Source organism: Oncorhynchus gorbuscha, linkage group LG07 (assembly GCF_021184085.1).
Source record: "Oncorhynchus gorbuscha isolate QuinsamMale2020 ecotype Even-year linkage group LG07, OgorEven_v1.0, whole genome shotgun sequence".
NCBI classification, from domain to species: Eukaryota; Metazoa; Chordata; class Actinopteri; order Salmoniformes; family Salmonidae; genus Oncorhynchus; species Oncorhynchus gorbuscha.
This window is the reverse complement of record NC_060179.1, coordinates 44,565,759-44,591,986: the sequence shown is the minus strand read 5'-3', so window position 1 is coordinate 44,591,986 and position 26,228 is coordinate 44,565,759. Positions and strand designations below refer to the sequence as shown.

At 45.5% G+C, this 26,228-nt stretch overlaps 1 protein-coding gene across 5 annotated transcripts in view; it reads right to left on the bottom strand.

Annotated features, from left to right (window-relative positions):
• Positions 1-26,228, bottom strand: part of LOC124039907 (retinoic acid receptor alpha-like) — a 265,171-nt gene that overhangs the window by 81,511 nt on the left and 157,432 nt on the right. For 2 of the 5 annotated variants that reach the window (XM_046356451.1, XM_046356454.1), the window contains exon 1: positions 5,685-6,734. The exons of the other annotated variants lie outside the window; for them this stretch is intronic. In XM_046356451.1, the coding sequence (XP_046212407.1) occupies positions 5,685-5,859 (175 nt within the window). In that variant the 5' untranslated portion in view covers positions 5,860-6,734. Of the gene's footprint in view, positions 1-5,684; positions 6,735-26,228 lie in introns of those variants that run through there. 5 annotated transcript variants of the gene reach the window in all.

Sequence of the window (26,228 nt, the reverse complement as noted above, 5' to 3'; positions counted from 1 at the left end):
TCGATATGCCACACCCGTCAGCTGGGTGGATTATTTTGGCAGAGAAATGCTCACTAACAGGGATGTAAACAAATTAGTGCCCAAAAGTTGAGAGAAATAAGCTTTTTGTGCGTATGGAAAATTTCTGGGATCTTTTATTTCAGCTCATGAAATATGGGACCAACACATTACATGTTGCATTCAGAGTATATAAAACATCAGATTCAAAATGTGAATCCATTCTACCACAAGCCTGGTTGGATGACCATTTTTCCCACAGTTTTTCTCCACATTGCAGTGTTACAAAACACCAGCTTTTTGGGGGTTTAGTGGAACTGATGTCTTTTTATGCAAAGTTATTTATGAACTCTTTCAAGTCCCTGGTGCATAATGCCAGGTGCAGCTTGTATGTCAGGGGCGGAAACAATATCCATAGCTCATTTGCAAAGCCAACACCACAATCGTTTGGCAATCGCAGCGTCCAAACAGACCAGCCACAGTTTCCATGCGCTGTAATAACAGCACAAACAATTACAGGGCAGTCTCGCTACGCTGTATGACGCTGTAAGTCCTCAGCCCTAGGAGAAACCGCACGGGTTTACACTTCACAAGCAAACTGGAACTCTTCCCCTTAAACTAATTCCCTCTTCACTCGCCCTGCCCAAAATTGCTCCGGCTATTACGGTCCTTGGCATTGGAAAACAAAAATACCATCTGTTTTTTCTACCAAATTCCCCCCACTCCGAAAGGACTTCCGCACTTAAATACCACGAGTCCGATTAGGCAAGCAGTTAACAACCCCCCTCCAATACAGGCGATTAGAGCCAATAGGTCAGTATTTGGCAGCTCTGCCTTAATAAAAAAAAAAAAGAGAGTCAGTCAAAACTCTGCTCTATGGGCTGGTGTCGGCGCGCAAACCCAACAAACCATATGACAGCCTCAGAGATGGAGTCCAAGCCGGAGTTCTCTCGCAGTGACTGGAGCCCACCATGTGTCATCCTTACCCCACCACCAACCCCCCTCCCTGTGCAGTGTGTGACAGTCATGTGAAAAGGGCCATGCGCATTCCTTCATGCATGAGCCAGTAATTGCTGTAAGGATTCTGGCGGCAGCAGCCCTCTTGAAAGGAATGGAATCAAGTGCATTTAAATCAGCTTGAACCCATCGATGAGACCTGGCATTGTTCTACAAAACAATAACAGATTACTACTGCGGTTGTTGTTCCCTTTGATGAACGCGACTCACTGACATGGCTGGATAGTGATAACACCGCTCACCTGGAGCATATAATACGGTGACTAGTGGCAGCTGATCATGTTTCTTAGAGGCAGTTTTAGACCGATTTCACTGAATGTACTCAGAGTTGAGAGGACTTCTGAAGGGTCATCTAATGAATAATGGAGATAGGTGCACCAGACATTGGACTATCCTAGCCCTCTTTGGTTAAGATATATCCCCCCGCAAATAGAAACAAAATCTTGTACTACTATGGCTGTTTTTTTTATTAATTTTTTTACCCGTGATCCAATAAGCCTCCAAAGCCATGTGATGACACCAAATGACATTATGTACACCCCCACCAACTCCCTACCCTCCGACTCCCTCCAAATCCCCTCAGTTTCCCCCATTGGGCACTAAACTTTTTATCGCGTCCAGGCAGTAAGGCAGACCTCTCCCCACTACTCCTATGAGAATAACAATGTGTGCCAGAGCTTGGGATCAGAGGTCTTTTCCTGGTTTTCCCCTCAGCTAGCCTTTCGCATATTAGCTCACATGGTTCAAATCAATGCCACGACTAGAGCCGCTCACTGGACCAATACAATAATAGTGTACACGGTGGAGTCCACAGCTCAGTAAGGGCTTTTGCTGCCTGTGTTGTGTTGCCGAGGAGTTGTATTGCTTTAACCCTAGTAGAGATGTAACCTCCCAAACAAGACCAACAGCATGTGAGGAGTTTCTGTCTGTGATTGGTGTTGTTGTCAATATGTTTCTCAATGTCTAATCCCCATCTCTGTCCAAACCTTATGACTTTTAGTAAACACAGAATCAGGTCAGGCAGGACGGATATTCATATGACAAACCCTGGGGCCTGGGTACATTTGTCAATACCCTGATGAGAAATACACATGTTCTCATTTACATAGTCCAGATTTACTGAGGATTTTTTCCGTTCTCAGGATATGAGAGGCTGTTTTGGTCACTCAGCAGTAATGAACAAGCAGACCACGTCTACCTTAAAGTCCCAGTGTGCTTTGTCACTTGTGGCACAGCAGGTTACCCCCAGCGGAGGTAGAGAATGGTACTTTGTTGCCACAATAAAATTATCTCCATTATTCCAGATATAATCTAGAGCCAATTCTGTGAGTGCAGCAGGGGGGGACCATTTTCCTCCACCTGTACACTGTTTATAGAATAAATAATAACTTCTGATGACATTTGGTCATTGAAGCACTTTTATTTTTATTGACTTATATGCTATATGTTCAGCAATATGCCACTATCCCCATTTGACATATGGGGATAGCCACAACTGTCAGTAAGAGTGTCCATGATTGAGTCTATGAATCTCTTCCTTCAAAGAATCAATCATGGACACTCTTACTGACTGTTGTGGCTGCTTTGTGTGATTTATTGTTGTCTCTACCTTCTTGCCCTTAGTGCTGTTGAGAGACTCTAGACCTGCTCAGACTTTTTTTGACGCCATTTCCGGTCACAACTTGCAGACTTGTTTACGTGTTGATGTGTGTTTTGTTGCCAACCTTACTTTGCTACCTGACAACTTTACGGTTTTTACTTTTTAATTACCGTTTATATTTTTAGTTTTTTCCTCACTCAACTTTTTTCACTTCGGGCGCTTTATCTGGACGTGGTTCGTCAGGACCTCCAACAGCCGAAGCTAAGTAGTAACATTAACATGATGCCTTCTAATTGCAGTCGCTGTACTCATAATATACAGGAGAACGATCGCCTTACGGCAAATATAGCCGTGTTGCAAGCCCAGCTTCAGACGCAATCGTTAGGCAAGGATAATTTCAGTGTAGGAAAGGATGAAACAGCGTCTGTGCCACCAGTAAGTAGAGATAGTATAAATCCCCTCGCACGGTCCCCGCAGCCGGACAATTTTCTCATGGTTTCTGGAGGGAACTGCTGTAGGAACGCTCAACCGGTGTCGCTCATTCAGCCGACAGAAACTTTCAACCGGTTTCCCCCATTAAGGAGCGAGTCGGAGTCTGAAGCGAGCCTTCTCTTGTCTCTACTCCTCCCGTTACAGGTCTGAGACGCCGAAGCTTCCCACCATTAGCTCTGACAAATTGAAAACCCTAGTCATTGGTGACTCCATTACCCGCAGTATTAGACTTAAAACGAATCATCCAGCGATCAAACACTGTTAACAGGGGGCGGGGCTACCGACGTTAAGGCTAATCCAAAGATGGTGCTGGCTAAAGCTAAAACTGGCGAGTGTAGAGAGTATAGAGATATTGTTATCCACGTCGGCACCAACGATGTTAGGATGAAACAGTCAGAGGTCACCAAGTGCAACATAGCTTCAGCGTGTAAATCAGCTAGAAAGATGTGTCGGCATTGAGTAATTGTCTCTGGCCCCCTCCCAGTTAGGGGGAGTGATGAGCTCTACAGCAGAGTCTCACAACTCAATCGCTGGTTTAAAAAACGGTTTTCTGCCCCTCCCAAAAGATAGAATTTGTAGATAATTGGCCCTCTTTCTGGGACTCACCCACAAACAGGACCAAGCCTGGCCTGCTGAGGAGTGACGGACTCCATCCTAGCTGGAGGGGTGCTCTCATCTTATCTACCAACATAGACAGGTGCTCTAACTCCTCTAGCTCCACAATAAAATAGAGTGCAGGCCAGGCAGCAGGCTGTTAGCCAGCCTGCCAGCTTAGTGGAGTCTGCCACTAGCACAGTCAGTGTTGTCAGCTCAGCTATCCCCATTGAGACCGTGTCTGTGCCTCGACCTGGGTCCGGGGGTATCATCGGATGGGGCCACAGTGTCTCCTGACCCCGCCTCCAGTATTTATACTGCAGTAGTTTATGTGTCGGGGGGCTAGGGTCAGTTTGTTATATCTGGAGTACTTCTCCTGTCTTATCCAGTGTCCTGTATGAATTTAAGTATGCTCTCTCTAATTCTCTCTTTCTTTCTCTCTCTCGGAGGACCTGAGCCCTAGGACCAGGACTACCTGGCATGATGACTCCTTGCTGTCCCCAGTCCACCTGGCCGTGCTGCTGCTCCAGTTTCAACTGTTCTGCCTGCCGCTATGGAATCCTCACCTGTTCACCGGACGTGCTACCTGTCCCAGACCTATTATTTCCCCATGCTGGTAATTTATAAACATTTCAACATCTTGGCCATGTTCTGTTATAATCTCCACCCGGCACAGCCAGAAGAGAACTGGTTACCCCTCATAGCCTGGTTCCTCTCTAGGATTCTTCCTAGGTTTTGGTCTTTCTAGAGAGTTTTTCCTAGCCAACATGCTTCAACACCTGCATTGCTTGCTGTTTGGGGTTTTAGGCTGAGTTTCTGTACAGCACTTTGAGATATAAGCTTATATACGAAGGGCTATAAAAATACATTTGATTTGTCTGTGCCCAATAATGTTTGTACCCTGTTTTGTGCTGCTACCATGTTGTGTTGCTGCCATGCTTATGTCGTGTTGTCTCTTGTCGTGATGTGTTTTTTTATCCAATATTTTTATTTGATTTATTATTTTTAATCCCCACAGGGGGGCTTTTGTCTTTTAGTAGGCCCTCATTGTAAATAAGAATTTGTTCTTAACTGACTTGCCTAGTTAAATAAATGTTAAATAAAAACAAATAGAGCAAATTCCAAAACAAAATAGTGTATTAATACACAAAAACAAATACATATCAATAATCATATAATGACTACAGATCTGCATAATTACCCGTTACAGGTCTTCAAATGAATATTTATCCTCAATGGAAAAACATTTCAGAATTTTTTATGTGGTGTGTATCTAGAAGAGCTTATTGCAGTTCTATTTTTTATTTATTTAACCTTTATTTAACGAGGCAAGTCAGTTGAGAACATATTCTTATTGTCCATAACGTCCTAGGAACAGTGGGTTAACTGCCTTGTTTAGTGGCAGAACAACAGATTTGTCAGATCAGCTCAGGGATTCGATCCAGCAACGTTACTGGCCCAACGCCCTAACCACTAGGCTACCTGCCGCTCAATAACGACAGCAGGAAAGTTTGATATGATTACCTTTGGTATGCCTAGATAAAACCTGGTTATGGTTATTAATCAAAATCCAATGGCTTGGATAACATTGCCTGCTTTATAGGCTACTGTAGGCTTTATTGCGATAGAGATATTGCAAAAAAAGCTGAACGTGGGTTTTTGAAGGCTGGAATCCAAACGTGGGTCAATTAAATGCAAGGTTATGGTGTAAGTAATACAGCAATTACCATTTAATAGGCTACATGAGATATAAACGAGTGATTATTAACCTGATTAAAACGAATTTAATAGGCCTAATAGTATGCTATATGTGAAATAAAATGTCAGCCGTTGCGAATTAAAGCGCAATAATTCACTACACTTCAGAGAACAAATCTCATGAATATTTAGCTCAGAAACACCGTGGCATAGTTGAGCGTAAAGGGCTTCGTGTGAACTTGAATGAGTGAAATGAAATGAACGAGGCAGTGAAAATGCCACCTACAGTGATTCGAGCCGTTCCAGTGTTGATTTCTGATGGACGTGCTGTAGTGATGAGGCGCTCCGGGCACAAGTCCTTTCTCTGGGATCAAACATCCTCTGCTCTGGTTGTAGTAATCCATCATTAAAAACGGGTTCGGGCTGGGATTCAGTCCCACGACGTCCACACTCTCATACATCGTACGTAGAGAGAAAGCGGGACGATTGTTGTCCGAGGAGAGCGAAAGAACGTCTGCTGCGCGCAACGAGTTGGGCACACGAAAATAGGAGCAGCAGACGTGTGGTTTTCAGTTTGCCACCAGTAGACTGTGCAAAAGGGTAAAAACTACAATACATTCAACATAAAGGGAATACAATACGTCCGTTCATAGACACGACACTTCAGGATTCGGGTCCACTAGTTGTTTAGAGTCAATCCGCTACAAAACTAAAATAATTGTATGGAATATCGACCCACACTCAATTTGAACACATCGTTCAAAAGAATGGCCAACGTCATGTCAAAAGTGAGGTTTGAAATGCGCCGAACGATTCGTTTAATCGAAAAGCCGACCGGAATAACTTCATCGGGTCAGTTCAATGGCCTTGCCTCAAATAGTAAACTAGATCGAAATCTAGATTATATACCCTACAAACTCCAATAATACCTGAAATCACGCCAAGGGGTCCAAGTCCATTTCAATAACACAGCACCCACATCAGAATAGGCAAGAGATCAGGTGCTGATCAATAAGAATGAAATTCCGTATTTAGTTCCAACTCGTCCCCTGGGATAAGTAAAATAGTCCACACAAATCAAGAGCGCAAACGGGACAATCAGCCTGCTGTCTGTCCGCCGATCCACTTATTTTGTCTACCGTGCAACACCAATGCACGACTACTCGATTTGCTACATATCTTGCCCTTCTTGCATTTAAAATGTCCTGATTCGCAGAACACATTCGGTTCTTCTTGTTTTGTATTTCGAGAGGAGCCGAATTCGCTCCCACACAAATTGCGTGGCTATCATGTTCTGCAGAAAGTGACCAGGCACAGCAGCTGGCATGTGGCTCCACCTACACTCCCTTCTTCTGAAACCCTTCACAGACATCCCCAACCAGAGCGGGGCGTTGGTGAGAGAGGAACGCCTCGACCTGCCTCTCTCTATTACAGAAGTGCGTATTGAAAGATAATTAGGTTTAGTAAACTCTTTAAATTAACCTTATGTATTTTCAGCGAGCTCATTAACATAATTGATAATTCCATGAGCCTATAACTATTTTACTAAAAGTTGTCTACCCTTCCTCGTCATTTGGGCTCGTCCTTCCAACTAATTTGACTCCTTCTCCGTGTTCTCATCGTTCACTACCCTCCGTTTTTTTCCCTCTCAGTCTGCTAACTCGCCTAACGCTATTCGGCTGAACTTTTCTTGAACTCAAGGAAACAGGCAGCCTCACCTCCAAATGACCTAGATGCTGACTCGGATTTGCCTCTGCGCTTCTCACCTGACATCATTCAAGGTTTCCCACCTTGTACACCCGATATTACACAATCGCACTCCCTAAAGTGCTGCTCAATGAACAAGCGTAGATTACTTCTGCTTTCTGCTCAGAGGCTATGAGTCCCAGTCAACCAGGCACTGTAACCAATAACGGGCACTTTTTACAACCACAATCAAATATATAAAGTTGTTTCTAATAGTTGAAGGAAGTTGTCGACATCAAGTTGGTGTGGGTGCAACATTGATGCCACTTCCTTAAAGGAATACACAACACTAGTTTGTATTCAATTGCTATAACCATGTTGAAACACTTTCCATTTCCATCCAAATAATAGGTAATACAAACTTTATAACCATGATATATATATATATATATTATATAATATAAATATCATATAATAGGAAGAATTCAGAATAAATTGGAAAAGCAAAAAATGCCCATCTTCTGTAACCTCTTCAGACATCTATCCAATATATTAGCCCATCACACGATACATTTCTGAAACACACCCATTTACGTAGGCCGAGTCAAAACCATATCTTCAGTTCACATTCGCTAGACTGGGACAGCATGTTAGATAAACTGGGACACCAATATTATAATACTAATTGTACCCCAATGATAATTGACTTGAATGTTGTGTGATTGGAAAACACCTGAGGATTTCAGGAATGTACAGTATCATGTGTTGGTTGGGTTAGAATGTTGGACAGATGTCAAAATAGGTTACAGAAGATGGAAATGCAACACGTGTCCCATTTTGTCTGAATTCACTCAAATAACAGACCTAATAAAAGCACTACACGAAACAGGATATAGTTCTGCAAGAACCAGAGCCCTGACTAAAATGTACTGTACAAGGGGTCGCTATTGGAAACTGGATGCATTTCCTCCATTGGAAAAGCCTAGAAGACTGTCCCACTTTTGCTACTCCAAGTTGTCCCACTTTAGCTACATATGGCTGGTAAAGCAGGACAAAAAGACAATTACAATATTGAAACATAATATTGCCTTTACTTTTATATTTGATACACCAGTGCATTATTTATGCAGTTTTATAACCCTAACATCAAAACAGAAAAATAAACTGCGTCACTGATCTTACTGTGTGTTTCGCTTCTTGTTTGAAGCTTGCTCTGCTCCCCCTCTATGATGTCACACCAATGAAGTGACGTGATTTTGATCATGTGGTTTTTCTCTGCAAGGGTTTAGTAACAATAGTTTAGATTTTCTCGTCAAACAAAGAAATAAGTGCGCCAGGATTAAGCTGTCCCATGTTAGATGATGTCCCGCTCTTTCAGAATTCCCACTACATGTCGTTCCAGGCCTGATACCTGTGTATATCACAGTACAGGTTTTAGCCAGTTCCCCATCCAGGGCTCATGATTGGTAATAATGATGCGCGGGTTGACTCATAACCTGCAGTCCCCACAGAGAGGAACGGGTTTAGGGTCACAAAATGTGTGGATGAAGGGTGGTTAGGGTGGCAGGTGGGTTAAATAAAAAGAAAACAATGCATAAAAACAAATCCATAAATGTATAATTCTTGTGCAATTCATATCTAAAAGGCAACATTGAGGTTTTTTATGCACTAACTTGTACGCGCTCCAAATGCAGATGGCCTAAATGGAATAGTAACTGAAAGTCTGGAAACTGACCAGGTCTATAATCTCTCACATAGCCTAATATAATATCAACTCCTGCAGAATTAAGCATTTCTTGCAGTAATACGTTACACAAAATGTACATTTTGACGCTGAAACAGGAGTGGAGAAATAGGATCGATTTCTTTCAGCATCTTAAGAGAATGAATGACTGGTTAGGGACCATCTGTAAAGGTCCTATCTTTATTAGCATCATAAAAGCTGATAGTATTTAAGCCACAAAATATGAATCCAACCCGAAACTGAAATCTTATGAGAAACATGTTGGGTCGTTTTCACATCTTTCAATTCCCTTAAAACCAGTCAAACTGATGTCATTTGGAAATTTAGCATGGAAAATCTTTACATTTATTGTTTTGTTATTGCATTAACACCCCGGACCATAAATGTCTTTGCTGCGAGAGAGAAACCGAGATGAAATAGAAATCTTTACAGATGAAGCTAAATGACTAGATTGAAACATAAATTATATTGATGTATGACATTTTATGGTGAGCAACAGTTGATTTAGTTTTCTAGGGCAATAAGTAATGACAGAAGAGAAGCTGCATGTAGGCCTATCTAATTACAGACTAGTTGAATAACAAATAGCCTACCAAAATGTTGGAAATTATAAGCAGAAACATAGTCCTACCTAACCAGGCTTTAAAAATAAATCCCGCACCCCCTGTCCAAAAATCTTTATGCCATCTGACTGTACAATTTTCTATATTTGCAGGTTAGGGTCGGGTGCGGGCCTCAGATTTTCACTTTATCACATTCGGGCCGTTGCGGATGGGTTATTAGCAACTATTGACAGGTGAACAAACAGCTGACCCACGCATCACTAATTGGTACATCCCAGCGTCTGGCCTACACCTGAACCCAATGACAGTATATAAATTAATGGACAATGCCATTGATCACGTGTCACCACTCATGTCCATGTCAAATCAAATGTATTGTTCGCGTACACAATTGATCAGATGTGAAGCCAAGGAAGTCTTAAGATGGCGTCTCATGTGGGAGATTTATGTAGACATAACATGCTCAGTTTGAGCTACTCCAGAAAGTGCTGTTGCAGGTTAGCTCAGTGCTGACCCCTCTTATTCAGTATCTCAAGTTGATGGCCGAACAGGGTACTGCAGGCTGCCATTATCAACTAAATTATCATTATAACTTCTTCTGTGTGCAATTTCAAAATAATCAGTTCAAGGACATACATCTTGTGTAATAGAAGCCATTTGTTAGTTTTTTTTCCACAAAGATTGCCATCTTCCCATTCGCTATAATGGGGGATCCTGTTTTCTGCAAACAATGCCTGCAGTACCAGGGTCAGCCTTGAACTTCGTGGCTTCAATGAGAGGGGCAGTCGTTCTCCCCTGCCTGAACCACGGGGCCATGACTGGGCCTGACTGAGAAGGTGTTAGAGGGATTATTGCCATTATCCACAGAGGGGGGTGGCCTGCTCCTCTGACTGTGACCCTTATCTAATGCAGGGCCCAGACTGTTTACTTTGACTGATAATGAGCCCACAGAGAGCCAGCTCTGGGCAGATACCACCGAAGAAATTCCTTCACAGGATTGGCCTCAACGAGTAATGGTGTCAGAAAACACAAATATACTCTGCCTGTTTATTTCTCAGATTGGGCAGTGTTTAATTGACCTCTACATTGTGATGGCACAGCTAGAGTGGCAGATAATGGTTGACCTACAAAGACTTAAATGGTCCAAACACATGCGCACAGTCGTGAAGAAGGTACGACAGCGTCTCTTTCCCCTCGGGAAGTTGAAAAGGTTTGGCATGGGCCCTCAGATCCTCTACAAGTTCTACAGCTGTCCCATTGAGAGCATTTTGACTGGCTGCATCACTGCTTGGTATAGCAACAGCACTGCCCCCAATCGCATGGCGCTACAGGGGGTGGTGTGGACATCCCAGTACATCACTGGGGCTGAGCTCCCCGCCATCCAAGACCTTCATATCAGGTAGTGTGAAAGGAAGACCCAGAAAATGGTTAGACTCCAGCCACCCAAGACTGTTCTCTCTGCTTCCGCACGGCAAGCAATACCGGTGCATTAAAGTATGGCAACTGATAAATAGCTAACAAAATAGCTCCACGGACTGAGTTAACCTTGTATCCTCAACCTTTTTTTCTTCTCAATTGTTGTCTCTATGCACACTCACAGGGCCCTACACACTCACAGGGCCCTACACACTCACAGGGCCCTACACACTCACAGGGCTCCAAACACTCACAGGGCTCCAAACACTCACACACACTGCATCATCTGCTCACTCACACATAACATGCACATAAATTTATACGGACTCTACACACATACGCACCACTCATATACAAGCTGCTGCTACTCTGTTTATCTTCTATCCTGATGCCTAGTCACCTTACCCCTATACGTATCTCCCTGCACAATGTCAATAGGGTATTGGAACTGACCCTGTATAGTATGCTTACTTATTGTGTTCTTTATACGTCTTATTTCTCAGGTTTCTTTTTCTAGTATTACATTGTTATTGATTATTGCATTGTTGGGTTTTGAGTTAGCAAGAAAGGCATTTCACTGTGTTTGTGCATGTGACATTAAAACTTGGATTGTAGATAATTTCTCGTCATGGAGAGGAGGCATGGGAAAGCTTGAGGAACCAACTCTCTTCTTCAGGCCTTCTGAGGACATGTCACATTGCCGGGACATGAAAAGAAGCAGAAGTCAATGCCAAATAGAGTTCCGTCAAAACATAACGAATCATTCTGAATCTATGCAGGCGCCAGGAGACTTAATGAGTGCCGTTTTTCAGGCTGAGTGAGTGAGTGAGTGGAGAGAGCAAGCGAGCGAGAGAGAATGCACGCACGCATGACTAAGTCGCTTTGGATAAAAGCGTCTACTAAATGGCATATATTATTATATTGTGTTGCTTGTCAGCTATGTAGCAGATCACTAATTGCTCTGATACATCCTCTGCTCCCATGGTGCATTGGGCTGTCCTACTCATTGTCTGACCCCATGATATCAAAAGAGGTGCTTATTCCCTTTCGGCATGGGGATATTACATCAGCGTTAGCTGGGAGAATGAGGGCGCTGGCACGCTGCCATGTGGTGCCCAGTCATATGTGCCCACGGCCTCTGGCTTTCAAGGACAGGTCTCTGGAACCAGTGTCTCGTTTGGACATTAGGAAGTGAGAGAGAAAGAGTCGGGATTGTCACACGCAACACCGAGCCAAAGGACGCAAGCTCGTCTAGTTAGAGGTTAAGTGAACGTGGTCAGTGGCTTCTGGCACAAGTTAGCGGGCGTGTGTGAAGGGTAAAGCCTAGGAGGAGGAGGAGCCGGTGCCAGCTAGCCAGCCTACTCAAATATGCCAGAGACAGAGTGGCTTCAAAAGCTCCATACTCCTGACAACACAGAAAGCTACAGAGATTGGACCTGTGTGTGTGTGTGTGTGTGTGTGTGTGTGTGTGTGTGTGTGTGTGTGTGTGTGTGTGTGTGTGTGTGTGTGTGTGTGTGTGTGTGTGTGTGTGTGTGTATATATAAAACTCTATTGCATGGCTCAGGCTTCAAAGCGTGGTTACTTAAAGCCTCAACAGCCCACTGATGGAAAGGCCTTGATTAAAGCACCATTCAAGCATTATTGCCTGGCAGAAATGGCACTGTTATGTAAGTGCAACATAATACAAGAATATGAGGGTAAACACAATGCCCTTGATTAAGGAGCGAATTTGGAGGAGAGATTGGATGGGGGATGGAGAGAAAGGGTTATTTGAGGGAATTCAGAGTGCTTTAAGACTGCGGCCTGTACCGTGAGGGTGTCAAACTCTTTTTACAGCCACTCTCTCCTTGCCCCATCAAGGGTGTTAAGAAGCAGTAAAATGTTGTCCCTCACCATTCACCCCCATAGGACATGAAATAGCTAGCTGTTGGTCTACAGGTTAGAGCAAACAATAGGTCATTGGGCTAACTGCTATAGTGCTGAGAGGGTCAAATGAAAAGGAGTTATTTGGCAAACCATCACAAAATCTTGGCTTACAGGCATAGAACCATGCAAGATAAGGAGAACGTTTTTCTTTTTCCGCTAACGTTGGCCACAATTCAGCAACATCTAATCAGCTGTCCCTTGATGCTTGTGTTCTCACACTTTTCAGATTTGTATTACCCCACTTACTTCCTGTGACAATATGTTCTTTATCGGAGTGGACAGACAAACAAAACAACAACATACTTTCGTCAAAAAGTCAAGTGTTTTACGGCTAAGTTGGGTAAAAGAGTGGAGAAGTAGTGTTTTCTATCAGCTAGTCTGCTCGACAACACTTAACAGGGAGTAGACCCGTCTGCTGACAACACCTAACAGGGAGTAGACCCGTCTGCTGACAACACCTAACAGGGAGTAGACCCGTCTGCTGACAACACCTAACAGGGAGTAGACCCGTCTGCTGACAACACCTAACAGGGAGTAGACCCGTCTGCTGACAACACCTAACAGGGAGTAGACCCGTCTGCTGACAACACCTAACAGGGAGTAGACCCGTCTGCTGACAACACCTAACAGGGAGTAGACCCGTCTGCTGACAACACCTAACAGGGAGTAGACCCGTCTGCTGACAACACCTAACAGGGAGTAGACCCGTCTGCTGACAACACCTAACAGGGAGTAGACCCGTCTGCTGACAACACCTAACAGGGAGTAGACCCGTCTGCTGACAACACCTAACAGGGAGTAGACCCGTCTGCTGACAACACCTAACAGGGAGTAGACCCGTCTGCTGACAACACCTAACAGGGAGTAGACCCGTCTGCTGACAACACCTAACAGGGAGTAGACCCGTCTGCTGACAACACCTAACAGGGAGTAGACCCGTCTGCTGACAACACCTAACAGGGAGTAGACCCGTCTGCTGACAACACCTAACAGGGAGTAGACCCGTCTGCTGACAACACCTAACAGGGAGTAGACCCGTCTGCTGACAACACCTAACAGGGAGTAGACCCGTCTGCTCGACAACACCTAACAGGGAGTAGACCCGTCTGCTCGACAACACCTAACAGGGAGTAGACCCGTCTGCTCGACAACACCTAACAGGGAGTAGACCCGTCTGCTCGACAACACCTAACAGGGAGTAGACCCGTCTGCTCGACAACACCTAACAGGGAGTAGACCCGTCTGCTCGACAACACCTAACAGGGAGTAGACCCGTCTGCTCGACAACACCTAACAGGGAGTAGACCCGTCTGCTCGACAACACCTAACAGGGAGTAGACCCGTCTGCTCGACAACACCTAACAGGGAGTAGACCCGTCTGCTCGACAACACCTAACAGGGAGTAGACCCGTCTGCTGACAACACCTAACAGGGAGTAGACCCGTCTGCTGACAACACCTAACAGGGAGTAGACCCGTCTGCTCGACAACACCTAACAGGGAGTAGACCCGTCTGCTCGACAACACCTAACAGGGAGTAGACCCGTCTGCTGACAACACCTAACAGGGAGTAGACCCGTCTGCTCGACAACACCTAACAGGGAGTAGACCCGTCTGCTGACAACACCTAACAGGGAGTAGACCCGTCTGCTCGACAACACCTAACAGGGAGTAGACCCGTCTGCTCGACAACACTTAACAGGGAGTAGACCCGTCTGCTGACAACACTTAACAGGGAGTAGACCCGTCTGCTGACAACACTTAACAGGGAGTAGACCCGTCTGCTGACAACACTTAACAGGGAGTAGACCCGTCTGCTGACAACACTTAACAGGGAGTAGACCCGTCTGCTGACAACACTTAACAGGGAGTAGACCCGTCTGCTGACAACACTTAACAGGGAGTAGACCCGTCTGCTGACAACACTTAACAGGGAGTAGACCCGTCTGCTGACAACACTTAACAGGGAGTAGACCCGTCTGCTGACAACACTTAACAGGGAGTAGACCCGTCTGCTGACAACACTTAACAGGCAGTAGACCCGTCTGCTGACAACACTTAACAGGGAGTAGACCCGTCTGCTCGACAACACTTAACAGGGAGTAGACCAGTCTGCTGACAACACTTAACAGGGAGTAGACCCGTCTGCTCGACAACACTTAACAGGGAGTAGACCCGTCTGCTCGACAACACTTAACAGGGAGTAGACCCGTCTGCTCGACAACACTTAACAGGGAGTAGACCCGTCTGCTCGACAACACTTAACAGGGAGTAGACCAGTCTGCTGACAAGAGAACTACGGACATGTTTGAGTCAGCCCTGCTTGTCTAATTTTGTATTTCCCATCATCTGCTAGTATCCAGATCCCCGTTCTCCACACATATCCTCCCCCACACTAGCTCTAGCACATTTGCCAACAGACGGTTAATACCAGCACACAGACTAGGAGATCAGAGATAGCCGAGGAAAGCCAGCTTTGCAAAGCTTTCCTTCTCTTTTATAATATCTTATGTGCGACCTAATAAGGCCGACCAGTAGGAGAGACCAAATAAAGAAAGAACTTAAGAGGAAATAGAGGCAAGGTCCAGTAGCTTTGCAACAAAAAACACAAAGGCACCGAGACACAGTGCCTATTCGTCTCTGTACTCTTCTGCTTTGCAGCAGTTTGTGTGTCCTGCATGTCTCTGCCATTATCCCACAACTGTGCAGCTCACTTCCTCATGTGTCTGCCAGTACTCCACTTCACAGGGAGCTGCATGTGTCTGCCTGGCCCAGGAGCCCAGGTGTTTTCACTATACCGGAGATGGCATGGGCTTAGCGACATTGCTGTTATCACCCTGCTCCCTGCTGCCAGCCATGTGTGTGTTTGTGTGCGTTTACACAGCTGGTTTTCCGCAGCCCGTGTGCTGGCCAAAAACAGCAGCTGCGCCCACTGACAGTGAGTTGATGGTGTAAAGGACACGGCTCTCCATGTGAGAACAAGCTGCGGTATCGAGAGACATGGCCCCACTTCCACCTCTTCCTATGGTTCCATCGGACCCAGGGCAGGAGCCTTTTATGGATCCAACATCAGAGAGTTGGCACTCAAATGTGTCTGTGGTGGGTGGGGGTTTCTGAAAGGCTATTATGTGGCTTTTGCAGGGATCTTTATGAAAGCCCCATGTCCACTTTAATGCCCCTCAAATAGCAGATTCTGGCATTTATGGCACATGCCTATCTCCCCATAAAGGCTTTTATTGTTTGGCCCAGTCTATGGCGGCCGTAACCTGGTTTCTTGTTTTACGGGAACCTTCACTAGGACATAATTATCTAGGCAGCCATCAAGAAGAAAATGATAGATGAGGCCATTGGGCATATGTGCGACAGTAAATTATTGCAAATAATCCCCCAAATCAAAAGGTCAACCTAGAAATATAGCCAATAGAATGGGTCATGAATTGGGTTTGAGACATTGTCTTATGTTTATACACACAAACGGACACCACTGTTTCTATCCAGCGCTTAGAGAGAGGAGGGCCAGTCTTAGCTACACTGGACTGGAGCCTTAGTGCTAATCGAGGAGAAGGATGATTAAATCATGACACAGGAAATAGCAGAGGCAGTCAGGGAGGGAGGAAGAGACGGACCAGGCTTGCTGGCTGGCAGAGAGCCCTGCTCTACCAAGGCCCTACTACCTCATTAGACTTTGATCAGTGAAGCAATTCCAGCTCTTTGTTCATTCCACCCATCCATCTATCTATTGTATTCACCCATCCCGGTCTGGCCTCTACTTCAGAGCATCAGTGAACCTAGAGAGAGAGAACGAGAGAGAGAGACTGACAGAATGAGAAAACAGAGACAGAGCCCTCATCAAAACAGACTTAGCTGGCTTTGATTCTCTCCTCTTCTCTCTAGTCTAGTGTTTCATCTCTAGCTCTCCCCAACAGAGATCTCATGCCTGCATCACCGGGGCAAACTACCTGCCCTCCAGGACACCTACAGCATCCGATGTCACAGGACGATAATCAAGGACATCAACCACCCGAGCCACGGTCTGTTCACCCCGCTATCATACAGAAGGAGAGGTCAGTACAGGTGAATCAAAGCTGGGACAGAGAGACTGAAAAACAGCATCTATCTCAAGGCAATCATCAGACTGTTAAATAGCCGGCTTCCACCCGGTTACAAAGTTGATTTCTTCAAACCAAGCTGCTTATCTATTGCAGATGCAGTCTTCCCAGCCTGGTGCAAGTCTACAATTTTGTTTCTGGTGTCCTTTGACAGCTCTTTGGTCTTGGACATAGTGGAGTTTGGAGTGTGACTGTTTGAGGTTGTGGACAGGTGTCTTTTATACTGATAACAACTTCAAACAGGTGCCATTAATACAGGTAACGAGTGGAGGACAGAGGAGCCTCTTAAGGAAGAAGTTACAGGTCTGTGAGAGCCAGAAATCTTGCTTGTTTGTAGGTGACCAAGTACTTATTTTCCACCATAATTTGCTAATTAATTCATAAAAAAATCCTACAATGTGATTTTCTGGATTTTTTTCTCATTTTGTCTGTCATAGTTGAAGTGTGCCTATGATGTAAATTACAGGCCTCTCATCTTTTTAAGTGGGAGAACTTGCACAATTGGTGGCTGACTAAATACTTTTTTGCCCCACTGTATATCATGTATTATATTCTACTGTATTTAACTCAATGCCATTCCATAATTGCTCAATCTAATATTTATACATTTCTTAATTCCATTCTTTTAGATGTGTGTATTGTTATGAATTGTTAGATACTACTGCACTGTTGGAGCTAGGAACCCAAGCATTTCGCTACACCCACAATAACATCTGCTAAATATGCGTATGTGACCATTTGATTTGATTTTGATTTGCCTTGCTACCTGGCAGGTTCTGCCTCAGTCTCAGCTTAGGGCTTTAGGCCCTGTATAAATGCCTTTATTCTCTCTCTCAGAGCCTGAAGTGAAGTGAAGAGCTGAAGAGGGAGGATTTCCTATCGAGAAGTGCTGACCGGCGGGGTTCACTTTAAGTGGATTTTCCCTTTCCCCTCATCTAGGCCCAGTATGACACCCTCGCCAGTGACCTACACTTGAGACGTGCCCAGGGAGGTGCCAGTAGGCGATTTGTTGGGCATGGCTGATTGTTGAATAGCACAAAGCCGAAGTGTGAGCCGACGGATGGTGGGTGGGTGTCTGGATGGATGCGCAGTGCAGTTAGCGCACAGCCCTGGGCTGTGCAGTGTGGGTATCATTAGAAATAATGGTATGTCCCGTTTGTGGTGGTACTGTACAGTGCTTCCCTTCCATCCACCTAGTCCAGGCCTGTTGTAGGCCTAACCTGGTGAGCCACCCCCAATTGTAAAAATGTGCAGAGCCATTTCAAATATAAATGGCACATCTAAAATCCCCTGCTTAGCCAGCAGGTTGTGAGGAACAAAAGCCTGCAGCATGACAAACCCCGCAGCATGACAAATGCTGCTACTGCTGTGGTGCTGGGGGGGGGTGGGTGGTCTAGGGGGTGGTTGGGTTAGGGTTAAACCCATTGGAGGTGATGGGGTGTGGGGGGAGGTGGTAACAGAATGGATGACTCCATTGCCCCAAACCACATTAAAGAGAAGAGGCAACGATGGGGAGTGGTGGTGTAGGGAGGTCAGGCAGGGTGGGGTGGGGGTGGGGGTGGAATCATCAACATTTCAAAAGAATGGGGGCCAGAGAATTCAGATGATAGCGGTGGCTGGGCTCCTCCCACACCCCTTCCCCTGCCTCAGCAGAAGCCCTGTGGCTGATGATGATACTAGCCAGTCACTGTGTGTGTGTGTGTGTGTGTGTGTGTGTGTGTGTGTGTGTGTGTGTGTGTGTGTGTGTGTGTGTGTGTGTGTGTGTGTGTGTGTGTGTGTGTGTGTGTGTGTGTGTGTGTGTGTGTGTGTGTGTGTGTGTGTGTGTGTGTGTAAGGGACAATGAGAGAAGAATGTCTCTCCCTCCATCCCTCCTCCACTGGATGAGAGCTGGACATTTTATCCACAACTCTGTGTGGGTCAACGTCACTGGAGACAACCCTGACAGTGGAAATGCACTATTAGGGGAGAAGACTTTCATTGAGGGGCGGCAGGGTAGCCTAGTGTTTAGAGCGTTGGACTAGTAACCGAAAGGTTGCAAGATCGAATCCCAGAGATGACAAGATATACATCTGTCGTTCTGCCCCTGAACAAGGCAGTTAACCCACTGTTCCTAGGCTGTGATTGTAAATAAGAATTTGTTCTTAACCGACTTGCCTGGTAAAATAAAAGGTTAAAATTAAAATAGCTACCATTCGGCTAGCTTCAACAATGGAAGAGCCTTCAGAAGTCCCCCGACATATCGTTCTTAGTGGAACTTGCCTGTCCTATGTATCAGCTGCTTCAATGGAGAGATTCTGAAAAAATATTACAAGGCGCTCTGAATCCCACTCATTTTCTTGCCCGTGACAAATTACCTAGTTGGTCGCACATCCAAAATCCAAAACTGTCGTGTCGGCCGCGCGATCAGAATTACATGGCCTTTACTGGATTTATACAGATGAATATAAACGGATAGATATGCACAAATAAAACTGTCACTCAAAACAGCAATAAAGAGAACAACTCAACAGAGCTCGACTAAGTTTCTTTCTGAGAGGTTTCTCCATCTTCAAGACAAGTTCTGATCAATTAACTATTGTCTTGGGAGATGGTTAACTTCTTACCCTTTAAACCGAGACTCTGAATGCTTCCCCAGATTCGCGCTGACAGTGACAGAGATACATCATCACTACGGATACCCGAACCATCTGTGTTGCAAAGCAGTACAGAGAAAGAGAGCTCCAGCCTCTCAATAGTTGGTCAACAGTGCATTACAAAGTGAATGGCCCAGAAGGAGAGATCATTAGCCTTGCGGACCGTTCTATTCTCGGAGTGCGTAGGGGGGTTTGATACAAAAGAGCCTGATAATATTTAACCAGGGGAGATTGATGATCTATCTTCCCTATCCCCCCTACTTTCACCCCTGGGTCTTCCCCATTGTCATGCCAGCCCCGGCCCCCATTCACTCCTTATTCAATATTTCAGGGCCATTGTTCCACCTTTACATACCCCTCGAAGCTCCATTACTTTTCCCACTCACTCCTCAAAGGAGGGGTTAGCCGAAAAAAAAACATATGTTATGGTGGTGTCAGGGGGTAACAAAACATGTCTCTACACTCACACACACGGAACGGAGGTTTGCATGCACACACACACGCCCATACACACCAGCCCCACCAATCCTGACCCGGTGGGTCTCTGCCTGGCTCTTTTGATGAAAGAAGAAGTCATTTATCCGACTCATCCTCGCAGCACCTTCTAAAAACACTCTTTATTCCCCAGCCGCCACGTTAAAGCCGCACCTTGCTGACAGCATGATGAAGAGTCATGCTCCATTTCCCCTGTCCTTTCTCCCTCTGGAGCTTCCCTCACTTCCCATCCCCAGGTCCACTCCTCACAGGAAAATACCAGCTTTTGTGCCCATGCATGTGAAATTGTGTGGAAATGCATAAAAGTACGAGTGTGTCTGCTAAGTGATTGTGTGTTTATCTGTGATCGTAAATTGAAACAAAACTGTGCATGTGTTTTGGGGTGTGTGTAGCACATGCAAGGGTGTTTCACAGATGAAGCTGTTAATGCGGGGGGGTGAGAAGAGGAGTGTCAGGGGGAAGCTGAGAGGCCTGGCATGACAGAGCTCATTTGGAGCTAACAGGGCCATCACTCTCTTCTCGCTCTCCTCTTTCTTTTGCCACGTCTCTTCTCTCGCTTTCCCTCTTACTACCGCTCTCTCTCGCTCTTTCCTTTCTCTGTCACTTTAACTAATGTTCTACCTCTCAGTCTCAGTCTATCCATCCCTCCCTCTCAGCTGGCTGGCAGGGCAGTAGGCTGGCACAGTGCCGGCCTCTGTTCTCATTGAAGCACCCCCAGGTGTGTCTGCTAGCTGGATGGCCAGGCCGCATATTATCTGGGCTGTTCCTGAAATGCCCTGTTTGAGCGTCAGCCAAAATATGAGCTGGAGAGGTGCCCTGATGGGCTGGTGGAGCGCTGTGTGTGTGTGTATATGTCTCAGGTTTCTGTTAGCAGGTTTTGGGCTGAGAAAAAAAAGAGAGAAAAAAGCAGACAAATAAAAATAGTCTCTGGCCAATTGTCCAGGAGAAAATCCTTTTGCAAAATAATGCTTTTTAGCCTATTCAATTATGAAAATAGCAGTCGATGGAAATACATTTGACCCGTCATGCTTATTGTCGATTGGTTCATTTGCATAATTTGTTGGAATTATATAGGCGCTTGCGTATTTTCGTTCGTCATTATGCATCATGATATGTATTTATCACACGTGCACAGCATACAGATACTATAGCGCGAGAGCTGTTGCTATAGAAATGAAACATTGCACAACAATTCTAAATGCAATCGTGTGTTAAAAACAGTTGATGGACACGATTAAAAAGAGCTACTATTTTGAACTGGCAATTGAAGCGCACTTCCCATTCGTCATTCCAGCGCATAAGGCAGGCAGGCTTCAGCGCGTCTCACTTTGCAACGTGAGCTGGACGCAGTATGAATATTGAAAACATATAGGCTACTTAATTGTGTGAAACCTGAACGTTTTTACTTCATATTATGAAGCATGTCTTACCATGCTTCAAAGTACCCTAGTCAAAATCCGGACCCAATCATTTTTATAAAGACTAACACATGGCATTGAAACAAGTAGCTTATTTATCTCATGTTCTATTGGATCTGTCTACATTTCTAACAGATATGTTCTAACAGATATTTTCATCGCGGTCATGAAAACGCTCGCACGTGACAACGTGTTTTCCCACTCATTGCACTATGGAACGAACATTCGCGCGTAGCCTAATACCATGTGCGCATTGCTGTTCTTAGGTGAATAAAATTGTAATCTGTTGCATCAGCCTTATTTCTTTAAAACTTGTTTTGATGAACTGGTTCTTTGAATTTGAGATCTATCGTCCCACAACTGTCCCAGAGTCTGTTTGGAATAGTCTATTTCTTTCTTGCACAGAACGACAAGTTGACCAATAGAATAGGTCTACATTTCTACTATGGGGGAATAGTAGATTGACACTCTACTGATTTTACTGTTTGTTACACGTCTTGTTGGCTGAGTTTAAAGTAAATGAGGACAGTTATTCTAACATCTTGCACATTGCATTCTCGAGTTCAAATCAAAACGTATTAGTCACATACGTCAAATACAACAGGTGTAGTAGACCTCACGGTGAAATGCTGAATAAAACAGGTGTAGTAGACCTCACGGTGAAATGCTGAATACAACAGGTGTAGTAGACCTCACGGTGAAATGCTGAATACAACAGGTGTAGTAGACCTCACGGTGAAATGCTGAATACAACAGGTGTAGTAGACCTCACGGTGAAATGCTGAATACAACAGGTGTAGTAAGACCTCACGGTGAAATGCTGAATACAACAGGTGTAGTAAGACCTCACGGTGAAATGCTGAATACAACAGGTGTAGTAGACCTCACGGTGAAATGCTGAATACAACAGGTGTAGTAGACCTCACGGTGAAATGCTGAATACAACAGGTGTAGTAGACCTCACGGTGAAATGCTGAATACAACAGGTGTAGTAGACCTCACGGTGAAATGCTGAATACAACAGGTGTAGTAGACCTCACGGTGAAATGCTGAATACAACAGGTGTAGTAGACCTCACGGTGAAATGCTGAATACAACAGGTGTAGTAGACCTCACGGTGAAATGCTGAATACAACAGGTGTAGTAGACCTCACGGTGAAATGCTGAATACAACAGGTGTAGTAGACCTCACGGTGAAATGCTGAATACAACAGGTGTAGTAGACCTCACGGTGAAATGCTGAATACAACAGGTGTAGTAGACCTCACGGTGAAATGCTGAATACAACAGGTGTAGTAGACCTCACGGTGAAATGCTGAATACAACAGGTGTAGTAGACCTCACGGTGAAATGCTGAATACAACAGGTGTAGTAGACCTCACGGTGAAATGCTGAATACAACAGGTGTAGTAGACCTCACGGTGAAATGCTGAATACAACAGGTGTAGTAGACCTCACGGTGAAATGCTGAATACAACAGGTGTAGTAGACCTCACGGTGAAATGCTGAATACAACAGGTGTAGTAGACCTCACGGTGAAATGCTGAATACAACAGGTGTAGTAGACCTCACGGTGAAATGCTGAATACAACAGGTGTAGTAGACCCTACAGTGAAATGCCGAATACAACAGGTGTAGTAGACCCTACAGTGAAATGCCGAATACAACAGGTGTAGACCCTACAGTGTAATGCTGAATACAACAGGTGTAGACCCTACAGTGTAATGCTGAATACAACAGGTGTAGACCCTACAGTGTAATGCTGAATACAACAGGTGTAGACCCTACAGTGTAATGCTGAATACAACAGGTGTAGACCCTACAGTGTAATGCTGAATACAACAGGTGTAACCCTACATCGAAATGCTTACTTGCGAGCCCCTAACCAACAATTGAGTTTTTAAAAATACAGATAAGAGATAAAAGTAACAAGTAATTAAAGAGCAGCAGTGAAATAACAATAGGGAGACTATATACAGGGGGGTACCGATACAGAGTCAACATGCACCGGTTATTTGAGGTAGTATGTACCAAAGGTGGGACCAAGTCATTGTTTTACAGGTCACAAGTAAATCTCAAGTCCCAAGTCAAGACCGGCAAGTATCAAGTCAAGTCTCAAGTCAAGTCTCAAGTCCTAAACTTTGAGTTTCGAGTCCTAAACAAGTCATAATGTGTTCTTCACCAAATGTAATTGTCATGTTTGTCATTTATTGTCATGTCTTGTCCCTGTGCTCCCCATGCTATTCGTTTCCCTCTGCTGGTCTTGTTTGGTTCTTTCCCTCCTTCTATCCCTCTCTCTCCCCCTCCCTCTCTCACTCTCTCGCTCTCTCTTCTCTCTGTCGTTCCGTTCCTGCTCCCAGCTGTTCCTATTCCCCTAATCATCATTTAGTCTTCCCACACCTGTTCCCGATCCTTTCCCCTGATTAGAGTCCCTATTTATTCCTTTGTGATCCGTTCCTGTCCCGTCGGTTCCTTGTATTGTATTCACCATGCTGTGATTGCGTTTCGCCCTGTCCTGTCGTGTTTTTGCCGTGATTGTGTATCACCCTGTCCTGTCGTGTTTTGTGCCTTCATCAGATGCTGCGTGTGAGCAGGTGTCTCAGTCGACTACGGCCTGCGCCTACCCGGCGACCTGCAGTCTGTGGCCGCTTCTCCAGTTGTTTCCCCTCTACAAGTCTAGAGGATTTCTGTTATTCCGTTTTGGACTTTAATAAACTCTGTTTCTGTTAAGTCGCTTTTGGGTCCTCTTTCACCTGCATGACAGAAGGAACCGACCAAGGAATGGACCCAGCGACTTCAGACGCTCGTTACACTGCCGTCGAGATCCAAGGAGCCATGCTCGGCAGACACGAGCAGGAATTGTCTGCTGCTCGCCAAGCCGTGGAAAACCTGGCTGCTCAGGTTTCCGACCTCTCTGGACAGTTCCAGAGTCTACGTCTCGTGCCACCTGTTACTTCCTGGCCTGCCGAGTCTCCAGAACCTAGGGTTAATAACCCACCTTGCTACTCCGGGCAGCCCACTGAGTGCCGCTCCTTTCTCACGCAGTGTGAGATTGTGTTCTCTCTCCAACCCAACACATACTCTAGAGAGAGAGCTCGGGTTGCTTACGTCATTTCACTCCTTACTGGCCGGGCTCGAGAATGGGGCACAGCTATCTGGGAGGCAAGGGCTGATTGCTCTAACGAATTCCAGAACTTTAAAGAGGAGATGATTCGGGTTTTTGACCGTTCAGTTTTTGGTGGGGAGGCTTCTAGGGCCCTGGCTTCCTTATGCCAAGGTGAACGGTCCATAACGGATTATTCCATTGAGTTTCGCACTCTTGCTGCCTCTAGTGAGTGGAACGAGCCGGCGCTGCTCGCTCGTTTTCTGGAGGGACTCCACGCAGTGGTTAAGGATGAGATTCTCTCCCGGGAGGTTCCTTCAGATGTGGACTCTTTGATTGCTCTCGCCATCCGCATAGAACGACGGGTAGATCTTCGTCACCGGGCTCGTGGAGGAGAGCTCGCATCAACGGTGTTTCCCTGCTCCGCATCGCAACCATCTCCCTCCTCTGGCTTTGAGACTGAGCCCATGCAGCTGGGAGGGATTCGCATCTCGAATAAGGAGAGGGAACGGAGGATCACCAACCGCCTGTGCCTCTATTGCGGAGTTGCTGGACATTTTGTTAATTCATGTCCAGTAAGAGGCCAGAGCCCATCAGTAAGCGGAGGGCTACTGGTGAGCGCTACTACTCAGGTCCCTTCATCTAGATCTTGTACTACTATGTCGGTCCATCTACGCTGGACCGGTTCGGGTGCTACATGCAGTGCTTTGATTGACTCTGGGGCTGAGGGTTGTTTCATGGACGAAGCATGGGCTCGGAAACATAACATTCCTTTCAGACCGTTAGACAGGCCTACGCCCATGTTTGCCTTAGATGGTAGTCATCTTCCCAGTATCAAATTTGAGACACTACCTTTAACTCTCACAGTATCTGGTAACCACAGTGAGACTATTTCTTTTTTGATTTTCCGTTCACCGTTTACACCTGTTGTTTTGGGTCATCCCTGGCTTGTATGTCATAATCCTTCTATTAATTGGTCTAGTAATTCTATCCTATCCTGGAACGTTTCTTGTCATGTGAAGTGTTTAATGTCTGCCATCCCTCCCATTTCTTCTGTCCCTACTTCTCAGGAGGAACCTGGCGATTTGACAGGAGTGCCGGAGGAATATCATGATCTGCGCACGGTCTTCAGTCGGTCCCGAGCCAACTCCCTTCCTCCTCACCGGTCGTATGATTGTAGTATTGATCTCCTTCCGGGGACCACTCCTCCTCGAGGTAGACTATACTCTCTGTCGGCTCCCGAACGTAAGGCTCTCGAGGATTATTTGTCTGTGTCTCTTGACGCCGGTACCATAGTGCCTTCTTCTTCTCCGGCCGGGGCGGGGTTCTTTTTGTTAAAAGAAGGACGGTACTCTGCGCCCCTGCGTGGATTATCGAGGGCTGAATGACATAACGGTTAAGAATCGTTATCCGCTTCCCCTTATGTCATCAGCCTTCGAGATTCTGCAGGGAGCCAGGTGCTTTACTAAGTTGGACCTTCGTAACGCTTACCATCTCGTGCGCATCAGAGAGGGGGACGAGTGGAAAACGGCGTTTAACACTCCGTTAGGGCATTTTGAGTACCGGGTTCTGCCGTTCGGTCTCGCCAATGCGCCAGCTGTTTTTCAGGCATTAGTTAATGATGTTCTGAGAGACATGCTGAACATTTTTGTTTTTGTCTATCTTGACGATATCCTGATTTTTTCTCCGTCACTCGAGATTCATGTTCAGCACGTTCGACGTGTTCTACAGCGCCTTT